This window comes from Astatotilapia calliptera, chromosome 3, assembly GCF_900246225.1.
Source record: "Astatotilapia calliptera chromosome 3, fAstCal1.2, whole genome shotgun sequence".
NCBI classification, from domain to species: Eukaryota; Metazoa; Chordata; class Actinopteri; order Cichliformes; family Cichlidae; genus Astatotilapia; species Astatotilapia calliptera.
The window spans coordinates 49,811,993-49,837,694 of record NC_039304.1 but is presented as its reverse complement, the minus strand read 5'-3'; the positions used below and the strand labels follow the sequence as shown (position 1 = coordinate 49,837,694).

Below are 25,702 nucleotides of genomic sequence, written 5' to 3'. Positions count from 1 at the left end.
AGATTACATTTAAGGTTTAAATAAAGCTGAAAGTCACTGACTACGAATCTGTGTCTGAGACGCTCATGCAGAGGCTACGCTTTCGATTTCTTCTTCTTCTGTATAGGGGTTTATTGGCGGCAAAATGGTGCATTACCGCCACCAACTGGTGTGGAGTTTGGACCGAAATGACATAAATAAATAAATAATAATAATAATGTAAATCTTTCCGAACAAATGCCTTAAAAACCAAAATACAGCCTGATAACTTTCACTTATAGAGCTCATGCGAAACAATCAATCAAGTCCCACTTCACTTTCATATCCTCCAGGTTTTGAGCAGTTGTCTCCTTTCCATATCATACTTCTGACAATGCAATAAAACATGTTCTATTGTTTCCTGTTCCCTACTGCAGTCACACTCCTCTGTACAGTGTTTACTTATTAAAAATGTGCTATTTAAACCAGTGTGTCCGAATCTCAGTCGAGATATAACCGTCTCCACTCTCCTGTTTCGTCCTGTACTTCTCATTTCCACCACTTTGCTTTGGATTTTATAAAACCATCGCCCTTTCCTCTCTGCCTCTCTTCATTCTCACACCTTGGCTCGTGTGATTAGGTTTGATTAAAAGGCTTACATGGAAAACACATATTGGGGAAATGACTGAGAAATCTAAAAAGGTTTTGAATATTTTACATGTTTCAAAAGCAGCGAATGGGTTGCAGAAAAAACAACATGAAAAGCTTTATATATAAGTGTCATTAGATCATGGATTATGTATGTCTGGTCTATGGCTCAGCAGCTAAAAGATTGTTAAATCACTTGGATAAAACCCAGTATCAAGTGTTGAGGTTGTGTTTTGGGGCCATTAAAATGTTTCAATTGCAAGTCGAAATGAATGAACTACTGTTAGAAATAAGAAGACATCAGCTTTAACTTACTGGGCAAAGTTAAAGGGACATGGTGAAAAACACATAGCACATGATATAGTTAAACCTTGTCAAAAACAAGAAAAATAAAGGGAATCAACAGGAAGTTTTGGTTAAATTACATAGAAAAATACGTTAGAAAGGAATTAGTAAGAAAAGTATTAGTTCAGCAGCATCATTTTCAGTTTTACCACCATGGTTATACAAAGAACTCCTGATTTTCATTTACTACACAAGGTAAGAGGGCTGATATATATATATATATATATATATATATATATATATATATATATATATATATATATATATATATATATATATATATATATGTATATATATATATATATATATATATATATATATATATATATATATATATATATATAATATTCATGTTAAAAATATGAACAAGCATGACACAGGGAATTGTGAATTCTGTGGACAAGAGGAGACATTTGAACATGTAATGTTAGAATGTGGTAAATAACAGGAAAGCAACAAATACTCAGATTTGAATAACAGAAGAATTGTATTCAGTTAAAGGTAAAATAAATATTTCAGAGGAATACAGGTGATGTAATTAATAGGACAATATTTGGGTTTTCGAGAGCAACTGCTGTTAATATGAGAAAAAGCTGTTCCGATCCACTAAGGCACCTGAAGTTGTCTGCGAGCAGCGATAAAAAGATAGAGGAAGAGGTAGTCGTAGTTTTTAAATAAACTTTATTTAGAACCGTAACAATGACAATCTCAGACAGACAATCGAATCATAACGTACACTCCCCTTTCTTTTCTCCCAATCAGAGGAAAACACATCATTGCGGAAGAGGTAGTAGTAGCGGTGTTGCCAACTTAGCGACTTTGTCGCAATATTTAGCGACTTTTCAGACACCGTTTAAGCTGGGCTCACACTGTGCGATTTTTTCAGTCGTGTTGTTGAGCTTCTGCTCAAACTGCACGATTGACTCGCAGGGGTTAGAAGTTCAGAAGAAGGTCTCACACTATACGGCCCGATGCTCAGATGCGACCTGAGAGCTCACACTGTGCGTCCATAACATGAAGCTTATAACACAAAATCTGTCGCTCACTCCCTCTCTGTCTTTCACGCACACACACACACCACCACCATCAACTTTGCTGAATTGCTAATGAAAAACATGATCAGGCAGCTGTGATTGAGCAGCAGTGTAGATCCAACTATTTTCACGGTTGTTGTGGTCGTGATCATTTTGTGAGGCCACATCGAAAAGGCTCGGATGAGCTTTCCAAAGTTCTACAAGTTGTGCCTCCATCGCTTGTGTCCAGATCACACGCTGCACTGCACGTGCTGCTCCGTCTGTTCGCTAACATTTCTTGTTTGCGCGTGCGCAGTGTGAGAGGCTGCGGAGACACCCTAACGACGGCCGAGAGGACTTCAAACAGGTTTGAAATCCTCTCGATTGATGGTCGTGAGGTGTTAATCGCTTCTCGTTACCCCACGTATACTACACGATGCACGACACACGATGAAGGCGAAACTCGGCCGATCCCCAAAACCGTCGCACGACTCAAAAATTGCACAGTACATGGCCAGAACAGATGTTCACCCTACGGTCCAAACTGCAAATGAATCTCTCATGAGCGACGCTGCCGTTCTGACTGGAGCAGCGCTAGATGTACAACATTGTTTTTGTCTAAAATAAATCGATGCACTGATTCCAATCATAAACAAGGAGGGTTGGAGTTGTGCCATGAAAAGGTTGCAGTTCTAAATGTGTAGTAAGTTCTTTTAGGGTGTTTTTAACTGACTTTGTCTCTTCCACGATGTCATTTCTCTCTCCTACAGGATCTGTTACAATTATTCAAATTGGGTGATGACGTCATTTAACGACTTCTAGCGAATTTTAGGACAGCCAATAGAAATTTCCCTTACCGAGGAGTCGGCAAAACTGAGTAGTAGTAGTTAAATCGGAAGTGTGGAGTCAGTTGCTTAAATCTTTCAGCTTTTTTTAAACCTTAAATTTAATTGAATCTCATCAGGTTTTAAACTCAGGTTCAGTTGTTCGCTGAAATTAGCGACAGATTTAGACTTCAGAACAAATCAAAGAAGCGCTGGATGATCAGTAATAATGACACGGAAATGTCTGCCGTAACTGCATCACGCTGCTCCGCTTTGCTGTTTGCTGTCGTCGTCGTGTTCGCCTCTGCAGGTGAGGTTTACAGTTAGAAACTAAACTGAGTTTATCTGACAACAATAGACCAGCATCGACTAGTTTACATGTTGTTAAGAATAATAATAACAATGATAATAATATGGATTTAGTTTGTCTGTGTGGACACTTAACATCTGTAATCCAGCTGTGACAGAGACAAAGAAGTGTAATGTGTGTGTCAGTGTGATGTGTTGTAGTGTCAGGAGTCAGGATGCAGCTACAAAGCTTCTTGTTCAGTGTATACAAACAGCTGTAGCTCCATAAAGGCAGCATGCAGAGACTCACAGTGTCTTATAATGAGAGGCTGCTTTCTCTCACACATTCTGTTCACTTATTATCAGCACATGTTGTTGTTCTGTGGAAGCTAACATCTTGTAGTTTCTGACACTTTGCATGTTTAGCATGAGGCTAAAATTCCCCCTCAGTGGGTCACTGGTGACCTGGTGGATGTTCAGAGGTTCATTAAATCCAACATGACTAAAAACACAAATGTCAAAGGAAATAAACAAAATATTTAAAGTCAATCATTCTGATCATAATTGTACTTTGACCTTTAAGCTCTCTGCTCTGTGTTGGTTCCTCTTTCAGACCAGAAAAACATCACAGCTGAGTCTGGACAGGACGTCACTCTGACATGTCGAGCTCCAAACAACAACATCATAGTTGTGTACTGGAAGAACGCTGACCTGAAGCCAGATTATGTGCTTTTGTACCAGGATGGTCTCTCTAATTCAACACACCAGCATCCATCTTTTAAGAACCGGGTGGATCTGCAGGACAGACAGATGAAGGATGGAAACGTGTCTTTGATTCTGAAGAACGTGACGATTAATGACGCTGGAACATACATGTGTCATGTGTTCATGGCAGAAACAGACACATTGGAGATTCCCAGCATCATCCACCTGGCTGTTGTTCCTCCAGGTGAGTGAGTAGAGTTGAGTGTGTGTGTGATCAGAGGTGAAGCTGCTTCCTGGTTGCTGATGTTTGTTTGTTGTATGGATGAGCTGGTGGATGTCAGAGGTAGACAGATGTTTCCAGCTGTTGTCTTTGTGGCTGGTAGTCTAGAGTTGACTTGTTCTTACTTATTATCAGCACATGTTGTTGTTCTGTGGAAGCTAACATCTTGTAGTTTCTGACACTTTGCATGTTTAGCATGAGGCTAAAATTCCCCCTCAGTGGGTCACTGGTGACCTGCTGGATGTTCAGAGGTTCATTAAATCCAACATGACTAAAAACTCAAATGTCAAAGGAAATAAACAAAATATTTAAAGTCAATCATTCTGATCATAGTTGTACTTTGACCTTTAACCTCTCTGCTCTGTGTTGTTTCCTCTTTCAGACCCAAAGATCATCACAGCTGAGTCTGGACAGAACGTCACTCTGACATGTCGAACTCCAACCAAGAAGATCAGAAGTGTAGTATGGAGCAGAACTGACAAGCCAGGATTTGTGCTTTTGTACCAGGCTGGTCGCTTTGTTACAGATCACCAGCATCCATCTTTTAAGAACCGGGTGGATCTGCAGGACAGACAGATGAAGTATGGAGACGTGTCTTTGAATCTGAAGGATGTGAGGATCAATGACACTGGAACATACATGTGTCGTGTCCTCAATGAAAGAACCAGCTCATTGAAGATCATCAGTATCGTCTACTTGAGTGTTCCTCCAGGTGAGTGAGTAGAGTTGAGTGTGTGTGTGATCAGAGGTAAATGGCCTGTATTTGTATAGCACTTTACTTAGTCCCTAAGGACCCCAAAACGCTTTACACAACCAGTCATCCACACATTCACACACTGGTGATGGCAAGCTACATTGTAGCCACAGCCACCCTGGGGCGCACTGACAGAGGCGAGGCTGCTGGACACTAGCGCCACCGGGCCCTCTGACCACCACCAATAGGCAACGGGTGAAGTGTCTTGCCCAAGGACACAACAACCGAGACTGTCGGAGCCGGGGCTCGAACCGGCAACCTTCCGATTACAAGGCGAACTCCCAACTCTTGAGCCACGATCGCCCCAGAGGTGAAGCTGCTTCCTGGTTGTTGATGTGTGTTTGTTGTATGGATGAGCTGGTGGATGTCAGAGGTAGACAGATGTTTCTCCAGCTGTTGTCTTTGTGGCTGGTAGTCTAGAGTTGTAGAGCAGCATTGTTTGGTTAGAGCAGAAACAAAGACATTTATGAATCCGTCTCTTCTTCTCTTGCTCTCTAACTCGTCTGTAAACATGAAACTTAGATTACACAGGAAACACGTGATCTCACCCAAAGAACAGTCGCCGTCCTGCTTTGAAACAACCAGAACAAAACAAAAGCACGTTTGCACTATTCCAGCACGGCTGGAGCACACACTGGCTGATGTGACAATTCATGGATATAATTTCCAATATTTCTTTAGCTCCCACAACATCTTTAAATGGTAAATGGCCTGTATTTATATAGCGCTTTACTAGTCCCTAAGGACTCCAAAGCGCTTTACATATCCAGTCATCCACCCATTCACACACACATTCACACACTGGTGATGGCAGCTACATTGTAGCCACAGCCACCCTGGGGCGCACTGACAGAGGCGAGGCTGCCGGACACTGGCGCCACCGGGCCCTCTGACCACCACCAGTAGGCAACGGGTGAAGTGTCTTGCCCAAGGACACAACGACCGAGACTGTCCAAGCCGGGGCTCGAACCGGCAACCTTCCAATTACAAGGCGAACTCCCAACTCTTGAGCCACGATCGCCCACAACAACCATGTGGGGTCAGGGGTCATGTTTGGCTTGAGACTTTTGAAAAGTAAATCATCATGTGTTTGAAAACGTGCTTCTTTAGCATCAGGCTAAAACTCTGCTGTACCTGTGATCTGGTCAATGGTCACAGCTCTCTGTCCCATCCAACCAAGTTACCCTTTATATATATGAAGTGCATCAAACCGCATGAATGGAGACGAGCGTCTGACTGACTGCTGGAGTCCAGCATCCACCCACACTCAGATGGCCTCCATCAGTTTTCTTTAGCACAGATGTGTCCTGCTCACTCTGGAGTCAGTGTTATCATCCTCATCTGTGACAATGTGAGACTCCAGCTGAGCTAGTTTGTTATTTATTAATTCACTGACTTCTATTATGTCCTGATAGTTTAACCGTAGAGTTTAATCCATGTGTAGCTGAGCAGACTCGCTGCTCCCTGCATGTTGTTGCTGTTTCAGAGAGAGGACGGCTGCTGTCACTCTGTCAGGTTTAGATCAAATCAAACTAAGCTGGCAGTTTATCTGAATACAGGCAGTGCTTATTGTAAAGTATATACAGTGGGGCAAAAAAGTATTTAGTCAGCCACCGATTGTGCAAGTTCCCCCACTTAAAATGATGACAGAGGTCAGTAATTTGCACCAGAGGTACACTTCAACTGTGAGAGACAGAATGTGAAAAAAAATCCATGAATTCACATGGTAGGATTTGTAAAGAATTTATTCGTAAATCAGGGTGGAAAATAAGTATTTGGTCACCTCAAACAAGGAAAATCTCTGGCTCTCACAGACCTGTAACGTCTTCTGTAAGACGCTTTTCTGTCCCCCACTCGTTACCTGTATGAATGGCACCTGTTTGAACTCATCATCTGTATAAAAGACACCTGTCCACAGCCTCAAACAGTCAGACTCCAAACTCCGCCATGGCCAAGACCAAAGAGCTTTCGAAGGACACCAGGAAAAGTATTGTAGACCTGCACCAGACTGGGAAGAGTGAATCTACAATAGGCAAGCAGCTTGGTGTGAAAAAATCAACTGTGGGAGCAATCATCAGAAAATGGAAGACATACAAGACCACTGATAATCTCCCACGATCTGGGGCTCCACGCAAGATCTCATCCCGTGGGGTCAAAATGATCATGAGAACGGTGAGCAAAGATCCCAGAACCACACGGGGGGACCTGGTGAATGACCTGCAGAGAGCTGGGACCAAAGTAACAAAGGTCACCATCAGTAACACACTACAACGGCAGGGAATCAAATCCCGCAGTGCCAGACGTGTTCCGCTGCTGAAGCCAGTGCATGTCCAGGCCCGTCTGAAGTTTGCCAGAGAGCACATGGATGATACAGCAGAGGATTGGGAGAATGTCATGTGGTCAGATGAAACCAAAGTAGAACTTTTTGGTATAAACTCAACTCGTTGTGTTTGGAGGAAGAAGAATACTGAGTTGCATCCCAAGAACACCATACCTACTGTGAAGCATGGGGGTGGAAACATCATGCTATGGGGCTGTTTTTCTGCCAAGGGGACAGGACGACTGATCCGTGTTAAGGACCGAATGAATGGGGCCATGTATCGTGAGATTTTGAGCCAAAACCTCCTTCCATCAGTGAGAACTTTGAAGATGAAACGAGGCTGGGTCTTCCAACATGACAATGATCCAAAACACACCGCCCGGGCAACAAAGGGAGCATTTGAAAGTCCTGGAGTGGCCTCGCCAGTCTCCAGACCTCAACCCCATAGAAAATCTGTGGCGGGAGTTGAAAGTCCGTGTTGCTCGGCGACAGCCCCAAAACATCACTGCTCTCGAGAAGATCTGCATGGAGGAATGGGCCAAAATACCAGCTACTGTGTGTGCAAACCTGGTAAAGACCTATAGTAAACGTTTGACCTCTGTTATTGCCAACAAAGGTTATGTTACAAAGTATTGAGTTGTATTTTTGTTATTGACCAAATACTTATTTTCCACCCTGATTTACAAATAAATTCTTTACAAATCCTACCAGGTGAATTCATGGATTTTTTTTTCACATTCTGTCTCTCACAGTTGAAGTGTACCTCTGGTGCAAATTACTGACCTCTGTCATCATTTTAGGTGGGGGAACTTGCACAATCGGTGGCTGACTAAATACTTTTTTGCCCCACTGTATCTTTACTGCAGCTGTGTTAAAAACATGGCTGCCCTCTCGCTGTAATGAGACCAGCTGAGCAGAGTTACTGATCTGTAAGCAGTTTCCAAACTCCTGAGACTGATCACAGTGTGGCTTTGAACCTCTCATGCTGAAATCATCAGTATCTCTGTGACCAGCTGTGATAAACTGCTGATAAATGAACACATTATCTTTGTGCTATAAACTTACCTGCCAGAGCAAATACATAACAGCCACAATACACAGTTGGTCTGTGTAACAACTGTAAAAAACTATTGTAAGGAGCTGGACCTCTTCAAGTTTGTTTAAAACGTTTAATCCGAGAAGCTTCTTCAGTTCTAAGAGCAACTGGTGGATCTCCCAGATTTTTAAGCCCTATGGGAGTGTCCCCCAGGAGGGTCATGGAGCACCTGTTGATCCTATTGATCCCACCATTCTGATGGACATAGAAGAGCCACCTCCACAGGATAAAGGACACTCTTTCGAGGATGCTAATGTTCACATTTTGGACAGAGAGGACAGATGGTTTTAAAGAGGAGTGAAAGAAGCCATCTACGTCCACTGTGAGCGACCATCGTTGATCATCAGGGGGGTCCTTTTGTCCCTCTTGGGGGGGAAACTCCCACAGAGCTTGAATCTGAATCACAGGTTCAGATGTTTCAGCCTCATAATAAACAAACACAGGTTCAGAGAGTCGAGGATTTGACCTTCCAAAAGTCTCAGACATGTTTTAACGAACTCTCAGTCTGCAAATTATAAAGATCAGCTGGATCAGTTTTAGTCATATTTAGTCAGATCATCTGTTTCCTTTGTTAAATTAAGAAAAATCCACCAGTATTTTCTCTCTTTATACATATTGTGAATAGTTTGTATTAATCTGTTGTCCTGAACTAGAAGAGGAAACAGATTCTGTTCTGTTCTCCACTCATCACCTACCTGACAGCTGACACCTCACACCTGTTTCTCACCTGCAGGTCACACAGGAGGAGACACAGAGGAGGGAGAGAAGGAGGATGGAGGGAAGAAGGACGGAGGGAAGGAGGACGGAGGGAAGAAGGACGGAGGGAAGGAGGATGAAGGGAAGAAGGATGGGGGGAAGACGGACGGAGGGAAGGAGGATGAAGGGAAGGAGGATGAAGGGAAGAAGGATGGGGGGAAGGAGGATGGGGGGAAGGAGGACGGAGGGAAGGAGGACGGAGGGAAGGAGGATGGAGGGAAGAAGGATGGAGGGAAGGAGGACGAAGGGAAGAAGGACGGAGGGAAGGAGGATGGGGGGAAGGAGGACGGAGGGAAGGAGGACGGAGGGAAGGAGGACGGAGGGAAGAAGGACGGGGGGAAGACGGACGGAGGGAAGGAGGACGAAGGGAAGAAGGATGGGGGGAAGGAGGACGAAGGGAAGAAGGATGGAGGGAAGGAGGACGAAGGGAAGAAGGATGGGGGGGAAGGAGGACGAAGGGAAGAAGGATGGAGGGAAGGAGGATGGAGGGAAGAAGGACGGAGGGAAGAAGGATGGGGGGGAGGAGAGGGAAGGAGGACGAAGGGAAGAAGGACGGAGGGAAGGAGGATGGAGGGAAGAAGGATGGAGGGAAGGAGGAGAGGGAAGGAGGATGGAGGGAAGAAGGACGAAGGGAAGAAGGACGGAGGGAAGGAGGATGAAGGGAAGAAGGATGGGGGAAGGAGGATGGAGGGAAGAAGGACGGAGGGAAAGAGGACGGGGGGAAGGAGGATGAAGGGAAGGAGGATGGGGGAAGGAGGACGGAGGGAAGGAGGATGGGGGGAAGAAGGATGGAGGGAAGGAGGATGAAGGGAAGAAGGACGGGGGGAGGAGGATGGAGGGAAGAAGGACAGAGGGAAGGAGGATGGGGGGAAGAAGGACAGAGGGAAGGAGGATGGGGGGAAGAAGGATGGAGAGGAGGACGGTGGGAAGAAGGACGGAGGGAAGAAGGACGGACGGAAGAAGGACGGAGGGAAGGAGGACGAAGGGAAGAAGGATGGAGGGAAGAAGGACGGGGGGGGGAAGGAGGATGGAGGGAAGAAGGATGGAGGGAAGGAGGATGGAGGGAAGAAGGACGGAGGGAAGGAGGACGAAGGGAAGGAGGAGGGAGGGAAGGAGGACGGAGGGAAGAAGGACGGAGGGAAGGAGGATGGAGGGAAGGAGGATGGAGGGAAGGAGGAGGGAGGGAAGAAGGATGGAGGGAAGGAGGATGGAGGGAAGGAGGATGGAGGGAAGGAGGATGGGGGGAAGAAGGACGGAGGGAAGGAGGACGGAGGGAAGGAGGAGGGAGGGAAGGAGGACGGAGGGAAGAAGGACGGAGGGAAGAAGGACGGAGGGAAGGAGGATGGAGGGAAGAAGGATGGAGGGAAGGAGGATGGAGGGAAGAAGGATGAAGGGAAGGAGGATGGAGGGAAGGAGGATGGAAGGAAGGATGAAGGGAAGGAGGATGAAGGAAGGAGGATGGAAGGAAGGATGAAGGGAAGGAGGATGGAAGGAAGGATGAAGGGAAGGAGGATGGAGGGAAGGAGGATGGAAGGAAGGATGAAGGGAAGGAGGACGGATCTGTTCGACTGATAGTTGGTCTGTCAGTTTCTGCTGTGCTTCTTGTTGTTGTTGCTCTTCTTATTAATCTGATCTGCAGAAAATATGAGAGGGGTTTTAGCACAACAAAACAAAACCTGAGAAAAAAACGTAAGAAAACAATTGAAAGGGCTGCAAAGTATTCAAAGCTGAATAATGCTGAGACTGACTTTCCATGAAGTCACTGTTACCCAGCGCGACGAAAAACATGATCAAGGACAGAAAGAAACTGATGATGCCCCATGTGACTTTTCCTCCTCAAGCCCAGCCCACTGGGAGACAGCTTGTTTTTGTGTTTGTGGTGTTTTGCTCGGCTGTGCCCTTTTTAACACTGTTGTGTTTAACTTTGTTTTTTTTATATCTCTGGAAATAAAAGTTTGGTTTGTAAAGAAAATGATAATGAGTGAAATCAGTCTGTCTGTCTACATTTATGAAGAAAACAGTGATCAAAAACTCAAATATTTACTCAATAAACTGAAAAAATGTTAAGATTTAACATTCCTGTGAATCACTAAACTAAGATGTATAACCACTGTTTTTGAAAACTGCTTCACATCTGTGCTGCATGGAGTCGACCAACTTGTGGCAGCTGTAAACAGATATACCAGCCCAGGAGGATTTGACAACCTTCCACAATTCCTCTGCGTTTCTTGGTTTTGCCTCAGAAACACCATTTTTGATGTCACAAGTTTTCTATTGGATTAAGGTCCGGGCACTCTGCTGGCCACTCCATGACCCTAATTTTATTGGTCTGGAACCAAGATGCTGCTCACTTACTGGTGTGTTTGGGGTCGTTGTGATGTTTAAACACCCATTTCATGGGCATTTCCTCTTCAGCATAAGGCAGCGTGACCTCTCCAAGTATTTCGATATAAGCAAATTGATCCCTGATATGAGATAAGTGGGCCCGACACCATAGTAAGAGAAACAGACCCCATCATGATGCTTGCACTGCCATGCTTCACAGTCTTCAGAGAGTACTGTGGCTTGAATTCAGTGTTTGGGGGTCTGAGGGCTCAGGGCCGTCCTGTTGTCATGGTATCAAGTGCATGATGACTCTCTGCACACACTCTGAGTCCTTATGCACATTTTCTATAAGTCCTCATCAGAGGAATGCAGCTCATCTAAATATCTGTAAAAAAGTTTTTGTTAATGCAAAGAAATTTCTTTTTAAAAATTTCTGTAAATACTGAAAAACAAAACAGGAACTTTCTGTCATTTCTCTGTTACTTCATTCATTTGGTTTTGTATGAGTGGTCATGGCAGAGACGTTCCTCCTTCACATTCTCCAAAAATGTCCATTGGGCCGATTTGGACTCTTTGCCAGCCTGATTCTGGGCCCCGGGCCTTATGTTTGACACCCCTGCACTCAACTCTTTATAGCTCTGAAAACTAATTTAAGAACAACAAAAAAACCCTCAGAAAATAAAGTAACTGACAGAAATTTTAAATATGAGCATAATTCCACCAAAGAGGCTTTTTATTTTCAGGCTCTGGTTGTTTGAGGCTGTCAGACGCTCAGTTATTGACGATGATGCTTGAATTCAAACAGACAGACAACATGAAAGATGAGGAAATCCCTGAGCACTGTGCAGAGGACTCTGAGGATCCTCAGCGTCACTGTGACACGTGCCTGTATGTGCACATCTTTACTTTTAATAAGATGTTTCAACATGCAGACGTGAATCTAACACAGTAACAGCTGCCTTTGTTTCAGATCCAGCTCATTCCAGTTCACTGACAAAGTTTTGGTGCTGCGATAACGACTCTGAGCCGATGAAGCTCTGATGACTCTGATAACATCTCCCTCCCAGTAATAACCTCCCAGCAGCAACTATGACAGACAGGTCTCCTGACAGTGACACTCTTACAGATACACATTCAAGATTCAAGAGCTTTATTGTCAGTACAGCAGTAGACACAGTATACAGCTTACCACATGGTGCATTTATAAGTATGCAAAAGATATCTCTGTCCAAGAGATGTAAAACTCAAAATTACAAATACATAACATACTAAACTTTGTGATGCGGCTGCTGCTGCTCCACATGTTAGTAAATCTGACCCTAAATCTTCCTGCTTCTCTTAGAGCACACAGGTAACGGCTGCCCTGAGCATGAAGGTGTGTCTGCAACATGATGAAGCTCGTCTAGAGCAATGATTACAATCTGCTCCGGGGCAGCTGGAGAGTCCTGTTTGCTGTTTGCCTCCTTTAGAAAATAGAATAAGAGCCAGAAACTTCTTCTCAACACAAAATAGTCTTTGAATGTGTTTTATCTTATTTTCTAGGGTCCATTAGAGTGACCGTGGATACAAAGTGATGTTAGTGGAGAATTAAAGGTTTTAGTAAAAAGTGTGAAGGTTGACAGTTTGATTACAGCTGCTCAAACTGATTTCCTGTTCTTTGTATGTTTGTCACACTTATTAAATGTTTCAGATCAGGATGATGTAGCTTTGGATTTGTTCCCTTAATAACAAACATCTTCATTTACAAACTTCAGTTTGTTTTCTTTGTTTAATATTTTAATGTGTTTGATCTGAAACATTTAAGTGTGACAAACATACGAAAACCAGGAAACCAGGAAGGAAACAAACTCTGTTTCACTCTGTTTGTTTCCATCTTATGTTCTTATATGTTGTTTGTTTGAAACTTGTGATCAGTATTTTTAAAGTTTTTAAACTGAACTCAGACACAAACTACAAACTGGTCAGACATTGAAATGAATTGTTCCTCTGAGTATCTGAACCTGCTGTTGTGTTGCTTTTGTGTGCTGGTGTCACTGATGGCTGCTGCTGTGACAACAGACACACAAACAGTTTGATGTCATCAGAAATCCCTCTGCATACACTGAGAGAAAAGCTGCTTTACTTTCACACTCCAACACTGTTATTATGTCCTGCAGTCTGAGTGTAAAACAACACTGCCCCCGTGAGGTCAAACTGGAGCATTGCACATGATAATTCACATCCAGCAAACGTCTTGGACCTTCACACACATCTGACCCTGATTTAGTGGAGACTTTAGAAATTTCAGTGTTTCTAAAGTCTACCTCCTTTTTTGTGATAGTTTTTAATGAATCGGGACACAGCTGGGACACGTTGGTTATTGATTTCACTGTTTAAAGCTTTAAACAGATCAGAGAGACAGTCCAGGCAGATGGGATCACGTGGTGAGTGAAATAAATACAGAGGTGGTCACCTCTGTATTTATTTCACTCACCACATGACTTCTTCAGTCTGAGCTGACTGCAGGTTTCCTCAATCTTATAAACAGAACATTTGCATAATGACTGAAAGCAGCCCACTGAAGGAAGAATGGGCTGGGAGGTCAGAGATCAGTGGGCTTTGGTCAGTGGTTGTTGATCATGACCTGACAGATCTGTATCCTGTGTGTGCACCCACTGTGGGCCTTTCCTGTGCTTAGTGTCAGCCTGAGCTCCATGCAGGCCTCAAAGGCCAAGCAATTCAAAAGCTTCACCAAAACAAGGCACCACTCAAATAGCTGGACCCAGGCTCGCCGCCCTTATGGAGGAAAACATAGAAGATGATCTCTGTGAGTTATTTTTACTGTCATATTATAAAATGTGATGTTCTAGCATCATGTTATTCTTCTTAAGCCTTTGAAAAGCTTCCTCTGTGTCCATTAAACTGATGACTTTAGTGCTGCTGTCTACTTGTTACATTTAGTACTGTTTAATTTTCAACCTAGGAAGATCTGTAAGAAGGACTCACAATATAACATAATACTGTAAGATTACTTACAGGTAAAATACTCAGATTGTACTTAGATAAAAGTCATCACAGACTCGCCCAGCCTGACTGCCTTGAAGCTCAGGTGTCTTCACTGCCTCCTCTGATAAGAGCTGGAGACCTGAGTAGGTTCGTCACCCATCAGCAGCAGATCACCTCTCGATCGGGCACGTTTTCATCTGGGAGGGTTTCAGAGCTCACTGCCCTCGGCGTCGCTGCTGGAACAACCAAGTTTTGCTATTGAATCTTTGACCTGCTGATCTCACAGAGGCAGGAGACCCAGAACATCCATGCCAGCTTCAGTTTATGCTCTGTCCTGTCATCCAATCAGATTTGCATGTAATACACTGATATTCAGCCCCAGCCTGGTGTTCTCTCCATCTCTGACCTTTCACACAATTTAAACTAACAAACTTTCTCTTTAAAACTGTTTGTCAATCACAATTTACTCGATTTATTATTATTCTATCACATATTTATATCAGTCATAATGAACTCAGTATGATCTGAGCTGTAAACCTGTATTGATCATCACAAACCTTTATAGCGCTTCAGAGCAGCTCCTTCAGTGGCTGCAGCACCCACGATGTGGGACGGAGAGATTTCCTCCCCTCTGCTGTCAGACTCCACCACAAAGACTTTGCAGCTGATCAAACACACACATGTGCAACAGGACTAAGTGTAACACTCTTTTTCTGACAACGTTGTATTTGTACTCAGTTGTATGTAGCATGTGTATTCTATTTTTATACTATCACTCTATTCTATTCTATTCGGTACAGTTGTGTACAGTTTCTTATTCTATTCCAGTGTTCTCTCATGTTTGCTATGTAACTGCACTGTCCACTTCCTGCTGTAACAAAACAAATTTCCCACATGTGGGACTAATAAAGATGCTCTTATCGTTACTGTATAACCACAGGTTCACTTCACATTTGGTAGAATATAAAAGGACAAAGCTGGACAATTGTCATCACATTTCTCATTAGTTGCTGTTAGCACAGGCACACAAAGAAAGCAGAGCTTTAGTGTTATTACCTTCCTGTTACTTCATAATAGAATGACAGTTAATGGTAAAAGTCTTGAATAGTTTTGAATTTATTTTTCCATGATCACATTTCATTCAATCACTCGTGGACTTGTGTGAATGTTACATGTGTTATTTTCACCCGTGGATTTACAGACACTGTGTGAACAGTTTTCATTTTATCCAAAGTTTTACTTGATGTCCAACTGATAAAATCACTGACAGACAACAGAAGCAGGAGCTCAGAGAGAAATTCAATTCAACTTTATTTATAAAGAGACAAATCACAACGTTTGGTTTTATTTTACAGAAACTTCAAACTAAACCAAATTCAGGACGTGTATTAAACCTGCAGCTGATCCCTGTCTGCTGTTCACTCCCTTTGATTTCTGTTACCAGCATCATCTCATGTTCCCCAGGTTCACTGACAACGCTGAAACCACCAGCGGGAGACTAAGAGTGCTGATTTAAAAAGATTCAGACATTTTATTTTGCTGCAGCTCAACATGAGGCTGGATCCTGATTCTTTGTTGTTTTTGTTTTCTCTACATGAAGAAAACAGCAGCAACAAGAAGCACAGCAGGAACTGACAGGCTGACCTTCAGTCCAACAGATCCTCCTGTGTGACCTGCAGGTGAGAAACAGCTGTGAGGTGTCAGGTAGGTGATGATGAAGAACAGAACAGAATCCATTTGCTCTTCAAACTGCTGTCAGACATTATCTGCTGCACTCTGATCACATCACTCAGACCAGCTGCTTTCTACAAAGTCTCATCAGCAACATCTTTACAAACCAACATCAGATTGTGTGTTTTGTGGTCTAAAGTTTTGTGCCTCTGGTTTCTCATTGGCTCACACTCTTGCAGAGCCGTAACACGCACATGAATGAGAGGTGGTGAGTGTAGTTCCTGTTAACAGGGTATTGCAGACCATACCGCTAATTGCTGAATTTACTTTTGTCTGTCATATTTATGATGAAAAACAAATGTAATCAAATTAGATATTGATATTTTCATATGGGAATTGATCCTGCAACATGAAACGCTGGGATTGGAAGTTCAGCATCGCTCCGCACATCATACCTGTGAGATGACAGACAGCAGTGTGGAGGAGAGTGCGACACAAAAACACAGAAATATGACTGACAGCTGCAAACGAAGCAGCATCTGCTGCAGGTGAAAGATATTGGGACTAGCAGAGCAGAGTGGCTTCACTGTAAAACAAAATTAGCAGTGAGTGTGAAAAGTTTCTGTGTGTGGAGTTCAACACCGTCCACTCAGAAGCTGCATCACTGGATGGTAGATTTAAAAAGCTTTCAGCATTCAGTGACAACAGAGCTGTTGATGAGGCACTTCAGAGAATAACTGCAGCAGCAAAGTGCACTCCCACCCAGCTCCACCATTACAGGGCCAAGTGAAGGAGGAGCCACAGACGTCTGCTGTGTGGAGCCTCTTTGATGAAAGAGCTGCAGGAGATGCTGCAAAGAGAAATACTACAGCTGATGTTATGATGGAGATGAAATGTTTTCTTGAGGAGCCCCTCATCCAACAAGGAGAAGGCCCACAGAGCTGGTGGGAGGCCAAGGCCACAGTCTTTCCCTACCTGTTGAAGGTGATGGAGGGGAGACTGTGCATTGTGGCAACATCTGTTCCTTTGGAGGGTCTTCTCAAAAACTGGGCAGATACTAAGGAGAAACCACATCAGCCCATCCAAGCTGAGGCAGCTGGTTTTTCTGAATGTCGACCTGCACTGAGGACAAACTGTTTGGCTGCTGAGTTTGGTTCTGTTCTGTGGATTTGTTTACAGTGGGGCTTTTTGTGTTGAATTAAACTTAAAGGTTTGATTAAAATATTAAACAACAGTAAGAATGCCTGCTTTTGTAACAGAACAAAAACACAGAATTAGGCAATTATAAGGCTTTTCATAAAAACACTACATGCAAAAGGGTTTGTCAGCACACAAAGCATTCACATTTGCCAAGTAAAGCTAAAGTATGAGGCTACAGAGGATAATAACTTAAGAGACATTTGGGAGCCACGAGACGTGCAAGATAATCCAGAGCTTAGATCTAAATAAGGAAGTCTTAACTCAGTAATGGAGAATATCCTCACACATTAAGAAGCACCGAGGGAGGGAAGTCCTTCATTACTCTGTCAGTCAGGTAGGTGATCAGTGAAGAACAGCACAGAATCTATGTACCTGCATGTTCAGCTCAATTTGTGGATGCAATAAGAAGTAAAGTGAGAGTGATCAGCTTACCAGTGACTGTGATATTAACCAGGTTACTGATGGCACCATTACTGGACTCACACCAGTAAACTCCGGTGTCGTGAGGCACCAGCGTACTGATTGAACATGATTGATCACGTTGCTGTTGTCCCCGCCCATCTCCACACTCAGCCCTCTGCAGTTTGCTTGTGTTTCTCCTCACAGTCCAATCAGAAACGCTTTGGTCCTCCTCACAGATTACAGTCACAACATCTCCCTCAGAGAAATCAGAGCTGTGAGGAAGAGGAGAGGTTAGATCAGGGCAAGGCTGGACTGGGACAAAAAGTCGGGATGAAGATTGAAAATGTGACGTCATTCAGGGGTAAAACCGCAAAGGATTCTGGGAACTTGTGGCAAGAGGTACTAGCGCACGCAGGCTTTCAATTGAACTCAGTTACACAGCGATAAAAAGAAACCCAAAAAATGGCAAGAAGCTGTTGTATTATTAACTGCAACAGCCGGTCGCATGACAGCCACGGGAAGCCGACGGGTAAAGAGATCGTTTTTTTTTTATCGGATTACGTCGTTGAAGTGAAAATTTTTAAGCCATGTTTCCGAAGTAAGAGCCGACGGATGGTCTGGATATACCAAACATAACGTCTCAGAACTCTCCAGCTCACAGGTTAGTCTGCTCCAAGCATTCCCACAAAGGTCAGAGTTTTGTTGTAGTTAATGCGTCATTTTTCTTAACATAATTGGTGATATAGGTTACAAGCAAGTCTGGCGCTGAACAGAAATTGCCGCGCTATGCTCCTTTGTTTATTGTTCACAAATAGTGAATTGTCCTGACACAATATTGTGTTTCGCTTCTGTTATTATGGTACATTGACAGAAACATATACTTTTATTCACAGGGTAAAACAGGTGTTTTGTATCACTAATTGTCCAGTACGATTACAGCATACAATATTATTGTCACTGCTACATTTCTGTGATGAACCAGAAATTATTTCCACTACTAATTAATTACCGTTGAGCTCAAAGGTTATATTAATAAACGGTTAACGAATGTGTATTTATGACGACGATTTGTGAGACTGGTAAACTTATGATGGTCTTTTGTTCTACACGGTGCATTTCAAGGTCCTGCACCCATCCGTCGGTAAACTGTACCTGGGCTTGTTGCAGTGACCTGAAGTTACTAAACTTCATGAGTGTATGCACTCACTCCAAGAACCGTATGATTATAAATATGAGCGTGGTGAAAGTTGGGCAGCACGCTGACGTCTTTGGTCCCTCTGTGTGCTCGTAAGGGTCTGACCCTTTCACTCCTTTGATTTTTTCCTCGTATCTTTTCTTTGTCTTTTCGTCGAGACTTTTTTGTGCGGCAAAGAAAAAACAAGAAGGTATTGGAACCGGAGAATGAACGTTTTGCGGCGCTGCAAACGCTTGCATTTGATGCGGTACTTGGATTGTTTTGCCACGAGTTCCCGGCATGCAATGCGCGAAAATCACGTGATTGCTAAACAAGGGGGAGGGTGCATCCGGCCTCCTCGACTGTAATTGGTCCAGCCCAGAGTCGATCATGACCAATTGGCCAATCCAACACCTTTCATTATCTATACCCTTCCTTAAAATCAAAAAATCCATCGGCCCATAAAAACAAAAAATCGCCAGCTATGGATCAGGGGTGTCAAACTCAAATACACAGTGGGCCAAAATTCAAAACTGGAACAAAGTCGCAGGCTAATGTTAATATTTATTGAAATATATTTATTCCTCCAGATATAAGAATGAATCTTTTCTCAAACACGTTTTGCTGAAAAACTGAATATGGAACAAGTTCTGCTCCAATTATTTGGGTAAAGATAATAAACACTTTGATGGCCTATAAGTGAAAGTGAAAACGTGATAAACCAATAATATAATTAATAAATAATAAATAATTATATTTTTTGATAAGTGAAGTTCACTGAACTGAAAGGAAATTTTGGTTTGATGATGGTTGACATGTTTTCCAAATAGAAGTTTTTCCTCTAGTGAGGAGATGCAGGTGCAGCAGAGCATTGCTGGAAGAAATGATCCCAAGGGTGGAATCTCCTGAGAAATCTTCAGAGACCCAGCGAGAAGTAGGGACCATAGCTGACAGCCCAGGCAGGGGTTGAGGTCAAAGGTCATGCTGTTTGGGGACCTACTGGTCATCATGAGAAGATTCTGGAACCACAGCAATGACCATAAAGCTGCACTGGATGGAGAGCTGTGCCACGGGGCTTTCCAGAGGTAATCACGAGGAGATTGTGGACAACATGTGAAATGAGATAAAAGCTCTTTATTAGTAACTTTTACAACTTCTGGCAGGTTAATGTCTGAACTTTGGAGTGAAACACACCCTTAGTTACAGGAAATAACACCACTGTCTGTAACTAAGTGAATCCACCTTAACACCACCTGTGTGTGTGTGACTGCATTACACTCCCACTGCTGGGAACCTGAACAAGAACCAGAACAAAGTCTAAAATAGAAGCTGACAAACAGCTGCACCACCGAGTGACACTTTATTTTATAAACTTCACAACAGGTTTCATGCTGTGACCTGTGGAGGTGAAAAGACACAAAACCTGTTTTACAGCTTTTGAGCTGCAGGCAGGATTGAAACACACCTTAGTTAAAAGTCAAACAGCAACATTTTCTCCTCCCCTCACGTCACTCAAATGTGACAAACCAGGAAACAGGAAGTTCTTCGTCCTCAGTAAAGAGCGACGCACAGACGATCAGACTGAGCTCAGACCAAACTAGCAGCTTCCTCTGAGTGAGTCCAGCTACAGGAGAGAAAAGTGGAAAACTCCAACACTGCTGCGTCAAGCTGCTGACGCTCCACACACTGAATGTGAGTTTGAGCAAAAACACGACTCAAAGGAAGTTTCAGTGAAGGTGGTAGAGGAGGGAGGGGAGCCAGGACTGACTGTACTTCCTGTCTGCTGTTTTCAGCTTCACTCACAGACTCAATGGCTTCCAGATCAGAGGAGGATCTCTGCTGTCCGGTCTGTCAGGAGGTCTTCAGAGATCCTGTTATTCTGTCATGTAGCCACAGCTTCTGTAAAGACTGTCTGAAGAGATGGTGGAGAGAGAGACCAACACACGAGTGTCCAGTTTGTAACAGAAGATCTTCAAAGGATGATCCACCTTTAAATCTGGCTTTAAAGAACCTGTGTGAGTCGTTCTTACAGGAGAGAGATCAGAGAGCTTCAGAGGCTCTCTGCAGTCTGCACTCTGAGAAACTCAAACTCTTCTGTCTGGACCATCAGCAGCCAGTGTGTCACATCTGCAGAGACGCAGAAAAACACACCAATCACAGAGTCAGACCCATCGATGAAGCTGCACAACAACACAAGAAGGAACTTCAGGAAACTCTGGAGCCCTTAAAGAAGAAGTTAAAGGTTTGTGAAGAAGTTCAAGTGAAGTTTGATCAAACAGCAGAACACATTAAGGTCCAGGCCCGACACACAGAGAGGCAGATTAAGGAGCAGTTTAAGAAGCTTCAGCAGTTTCTAGCAGAGGAAGAGGAGGCCAGGCTGGCTGCACTGAGGGAGGAAGAGGAGCAGAAGAGTGGGATGATGAAGGAGAAGATGGAGGCTCTGAGCAGAGAGATAGCAGCTCTTTCAGACACAGTCAGAGCCACAGAGGAGGAGCTGAGAGCTGAAGACGTCTCATTCCTGCACAACTACAAGGCTGCAGTGGAAAGAGTCCAGCGCTGCCCCCTGCTGGATGATCCACAGCTGCCCTCAGGAGCTCTGATAGACCAGGCCAAACACCTGGGCAACCTGACCTTCAACATCTGGAACAACATGAAGGACATGGTCTCCTACACTCCTCTCATTCTGGACCCAAACACTGCTCATCCAGAACTCATCCTGTCTGAAGATCTGACCAGTGTGAGAGAAGGAGGAGAGAGGCAGCAGCTTCCTGATAATCCAGAGAGGTTTGATTGGTCCTGCTCTGTCCTGGGCTCTGAGGGCTTTAACTCAGGGACTCACAGCTGGGATGTTGAAGTTGGAGACAGTACATGGTGGAGACTGGGTGTGTTACCAGAGACTGTGAAGAGGAAGGGAGACATACAATCTGGATTATGGAAAATATTGTTATATAAAGATAAATACTCAGCACACTCACCATCAGCAGAATCTGCTCTCTCAGTAGAGAAGAAGCTCCAGAGGATCAGAGTGAATCTGGACTGGAACAGAGGAAAGCTGTCGTTCTCTGATCCTGATACTAACACACACATACACACCTTCACACACACTTTCACTCACAGGATGTTTCCATACATTGACACTGATGATAAACTGAAGGTGTGTCCGTTGAAGGTGTCAGTGTCAGTGCAGCAGATGAGTTGAGGATGATGATGTTTCTAATGTTGTTTCCTGTCAGTGAGTTGAAGCTGTTAAACTGCAGCTGTCCTCCTGCTGCCTCGTTGTTCCAAAGCTCTTTGTTTCTCTTTTAGTTTCACTGTTTCTTTCTGTTTCTGCTGTCCACCTTTTCACATGGAAAATCATTTCACTGTTTCTCACTGAATGACTCCCCAAACTAGATTTGAAATTCTATCAAGTTTCTAATCATTACAAGTGATTCATGTTTCTATTTGATGTGTAAATGGAGATGATTTAGTTTGCTGGGATATGGACTGACATGTGTTGAATGGGAGGAGCAGTTTGTTGTTGTCTTCTTGTCTGTTTATGACAACAATAAATATGTTGTTGAAACAATGATTCATGTTTAACTCCATATATGAAATGTTTCTGATCTTTGAATTCTGTTTGATTAAAGACTTTCTTCATGACACAAATGAGATTTCAGTGTATTAATAGAACTAAATAAGCTCAGAGTTGAAAGGCTGGAGTATTATGTACGTGCTTCACTGTCAGGATCTTCAGGGGGATTCAAAGGGAAACATCAAACTGCTGTAATGAGATAAACTAGTTGGGCTGAACACACTTATCTGTAGTTTGTCTCCATCCAGGATCATCAGAATATAATGAACATGTGTGAAGAGCCACAAAATGCTGCTGCCCTCTCAGCATGATGAGCTCCAGCCTTTGTTAGCAGGACAACAGGAAACATGAGACAACTTTCAGAGACAGTAACCAACTGTGGCCACAAGATGGCAGCAGCTGATCTGAGATCCTTTATTGGACAGAAGGACTCTGCTCTGTGACGTCATCAGAGAGACGGCCTTCACTCTGATAGATCTGACGTCATGTCTGCACTGCGATGATGAAAGCTGATAAACACATTGTTATTGATCCATGAAATCACCTCTGTCCTCTCAAGTGTAGCTGTTTACAGAGCTGAAGAAGTCCTTCATCATCAAAACAGACAAACATGTATTTCCTGTATTAAGTGACGTCATCCTCACTCTGACCTCTTACATACATTCTGTTCAGTTTTCCTGCTGTAAGAAATAAACTGTGTGAAAATAGAAATGCAGGGAAACATCCATTAATCACAGCTGAGCCGTTTGTTTCTGACTCACATTCAATGAGGCTTCAGGTGTAAATACCTCAGAAGTGTTTGTGAGTTCAGTAGAAGCAGACCCAGTCGACCATCATGGCCTCCACAGCACTACACAATGCAACAGAAAGGCCTTCATCATCTGCTGAACCACCTCTGAACCACGACGCTCTCCCTGCATCTAAAAGCTGTTAGTCAGGATGAGATGCTGCTGTGATCGCTCACAATTTACCTGTGAGACCTTTGTAAATATTGTCTTTGTTTCTGGAGGAAACACCTTTAGTCTGTTTGTATTTGGAGTGCAGATCTGGGCGTCCATCACTTTAACCTGCACACGTTTAGTTATTGAGTGTAGTTGATGTTTGGCAGCATTTTATAAGTGACAGTTCATGAACGGTGAAGGACCAGAGGACGCCTGACCATCCTACCTGTGTCAGTAAGAAGACTTTCATCACAACTTCACAACTTAACACAACTGAAACCTGAATTCAGTGTTGCATAGTTTACTAACAGTGTGTGCTGACACTGAAGTTAGCAGTTTGTTTCCTAAGAGCTGCTGGGACAAACCACAGTGACCGGCTACAGAGTTTAGTTAAGGTGGTTCTAACATGTGACCTGTTGAATTATTTACAGGGATTTATTTTTCATTTAAAGCATCATTTGTGAAGTTTTTATGAAGTTTACTTCTTTCATGTTCTTTGTGTAACGTTTAGATTTTCTTCTCTGGTGTTTTAACTCTTCAGGTTTCCTGTAACAGAGATTTAAACCACCGTTTTCTGATGCTGCTGCACTGTGACATAAACACTGCCACTTTATTAGGCACACCTTGCTGGCTGCAGGTTATAACCCCTGCTGGAAACATCCCCACAGATTTGGATCCTTATTGCCATGACAGCACCACACAGCTGCTCCAGATGCTGCAGGATGCTGGTCAGGGCTCTAACAGTGAAACTTTACTGAAAGTAAGAAACCTGAGAGGAAATAAACTTTGACTTTAGTAAGCTGAGCTCTGAAGCTGTGATGGAGCTCAGTCGGTGTGAAGGTGGCTGCTGTGTAACAAGTGTTTGTCTGAGGTGCTGCGACTGATCGTGGTCATGCTTATTTAAAGAAGTCGGTGATGAAGCAGGCTGTGCAGTCCGAGCTCTTCATCAGTTAACAGTCCTCCAGAGCTGCTGCAGGGAGCTGACTGTCCTCCGGGTGGCGCTAAGTGAACAAAGTCCAAAGAAATAAACTTGGACTGTTTTTTGAAGCCTAAATAAAATGTGAATAAACTTTATAGATACATTTGAAACCAGCTACTCTGTGACTTTACACACTCACACAGTAACAGAGCTGATTCCTGATTGGAGCAGCACAGAGTTAGACTTCTTTTCTGGCTGTGGATTGGTTCGTCAGGATTTCCTCCTTTACAGGTTTAAAAACAATCTCTGTTTCTACATTTTTTGACCTCCTTCTTGTGTCTAAAGGTGAAGCAGCACCAGCCTCCTCTGATCCTCATGTTGTAGCTCTGTGTGTCCAGCAGGGGGCAGAACACCTCCAAACTGTGCCAGCAGCTCTCACTGTGAGCTCAGACGTTTGTGGACACTCAGTTTGTTTGAACATAGTAAATAATCAGAGCTTCTCAGACTGTTTATGGGGACACCACCTGCCCGAGGGTGTACTGTGTCAGAGAGGTGGTGTATGGTGCTGGGTGTAGTCTCTCTGCTGGTTCACAGTTTTTACTGAGGAGCTGCGTTCATGTCAGGAAGGTTTCGTCTGATCACTGTGGTGCAGTTTGGTTTACTCTGTTTCTGAGTGTTTGTAGGATCAGTCTCTGCAGGTCACCTGATACCTGGCAGTGAAGTGTTTATGAATCAGCTCCGTCAGATTGAATCCAACAGAATAACATGTAAAACACTCCAGGGCTTTTACTCTGAAACTTTCTCCAGAGCTGTCTGGAGTTTTCTTACATTAAAATATTCTGGGATTACCAGACTGTCCACATCATGTGTCCTACAAAACTTTCATCCACAAATATACCCTGACATTAAACCCAAATAGATGTGAGAGCGAGTCATTAGTGTGTGTGTGTGTGTGTGTGTGTGTTACACCCTGGCCTAGGCAACCGGAGTGCAACACGAAAAAAGTAAAAATAAAGGAAAAAGAAAGAAAAAAAACACACAAAAAACCCCCACTAAAGCTCACCACCAAAATCCCGAAACGAAAGTATCGACAAATCTATTTATTTACAACAAAACACCAAACTATTTACAACACGGGGGAGATCGCGACCATGACACACTGAAACACAGGGTTTAAATACCTAGAGGGAGCAATCAGGAAAATGGACAACAAGAGGGAAACACAGCTGGGGCAACTCAGAACTGACGAGACAGGGAAACGTAAACTGAAAAGACTAAGATAACACAGACTTTCAAAGTAAAACAGGAAACACATAACAGTCACGCCAAAAAGAACACACTGACAACACCGAAACGTAACAGTTCCCCCCACCCAAAAATCAAACATTTAACACCAAGTGAAAAGTTTGATCCAGACAGACGAAGCCGATGAAGGCTGGAGCGGTCCCACTGACCCTCCAGCAGACGACGAAGGCTGGAGCGGTCCCACGGACCCTCCAGCGAAGGCGGATGAAGGCTGGAGCG

The 25,702-nt window shown here is 43.6% G+C and overlaps 1 protein-coding gene and 1 pseudogene across 3 annotated transcripts; one reads left to right on the top strand and one right to left on the bottom strand.

The window, feature by feature from the left end:
- LOC113015543 (neural cell adhesion molecule 2-like) overlaps positions 1 to 25,702 on the bottom strand; it is a 298,755-nt pseudogene that overhangs the window by 13,546 nt on the left and 259,507 nt on the right.
- On the top strand, positions 20,540 to 22,234 carry LOC113019692 (nuclear factor 7, brain-like). 3 transcript variants are annotated; one of them, XM_026163505.1, is made up of 2 exons: positions 20,540 to 21,921; positions 22,051 to 22,120. In XM_026163505.1, the coding sequence occupies exons 1-2, from the start codon at positions 20,555 to 20,557 to the stop codon at positions 22,118 to 22,120; spliced, it is 1,437 nt and encodes a 478-aa protein (XP_026019290.1). In that variant the 5' UTR covers positions 20,540 to 20,554. The 3 variants fall into 3 exon arrangements, with proteins under 3 accessions (XP_026019290.1, XP_026019291.1, XP_026019289.1); XM_026163504.1 differs by lacking the exon at positions 22,051 to 22,120 and adding an exon at positions 22,206 to 22,234 and having other exon boundaries at positions 20,555 to 21,902; XM_026163506.1 differs by lacking the exon at positions 22,051 to 22,120 and having other exon boundaries at positions 20,540 to 21,963.

What these genes read in the sequence shown, in the direction of transcription:
- LOC113019692 (XM_026163505.1), top strand. Translation starts at nt 20,555, where the DNA reads ATGGCTTCCAGATCAGAGGAGGATCTCTGCTGTCCGGTCTGTCAGGAG. An exon ending in TGTCCGTTGAAGGTGTCAGT is followed by an intron (nt 21,922 to 22,050) that starts GTCAGTGCAGCA and finishes TTTCTCTTTTAG; the next exon opens with TTTCACTGTTTCTTTCTGTT.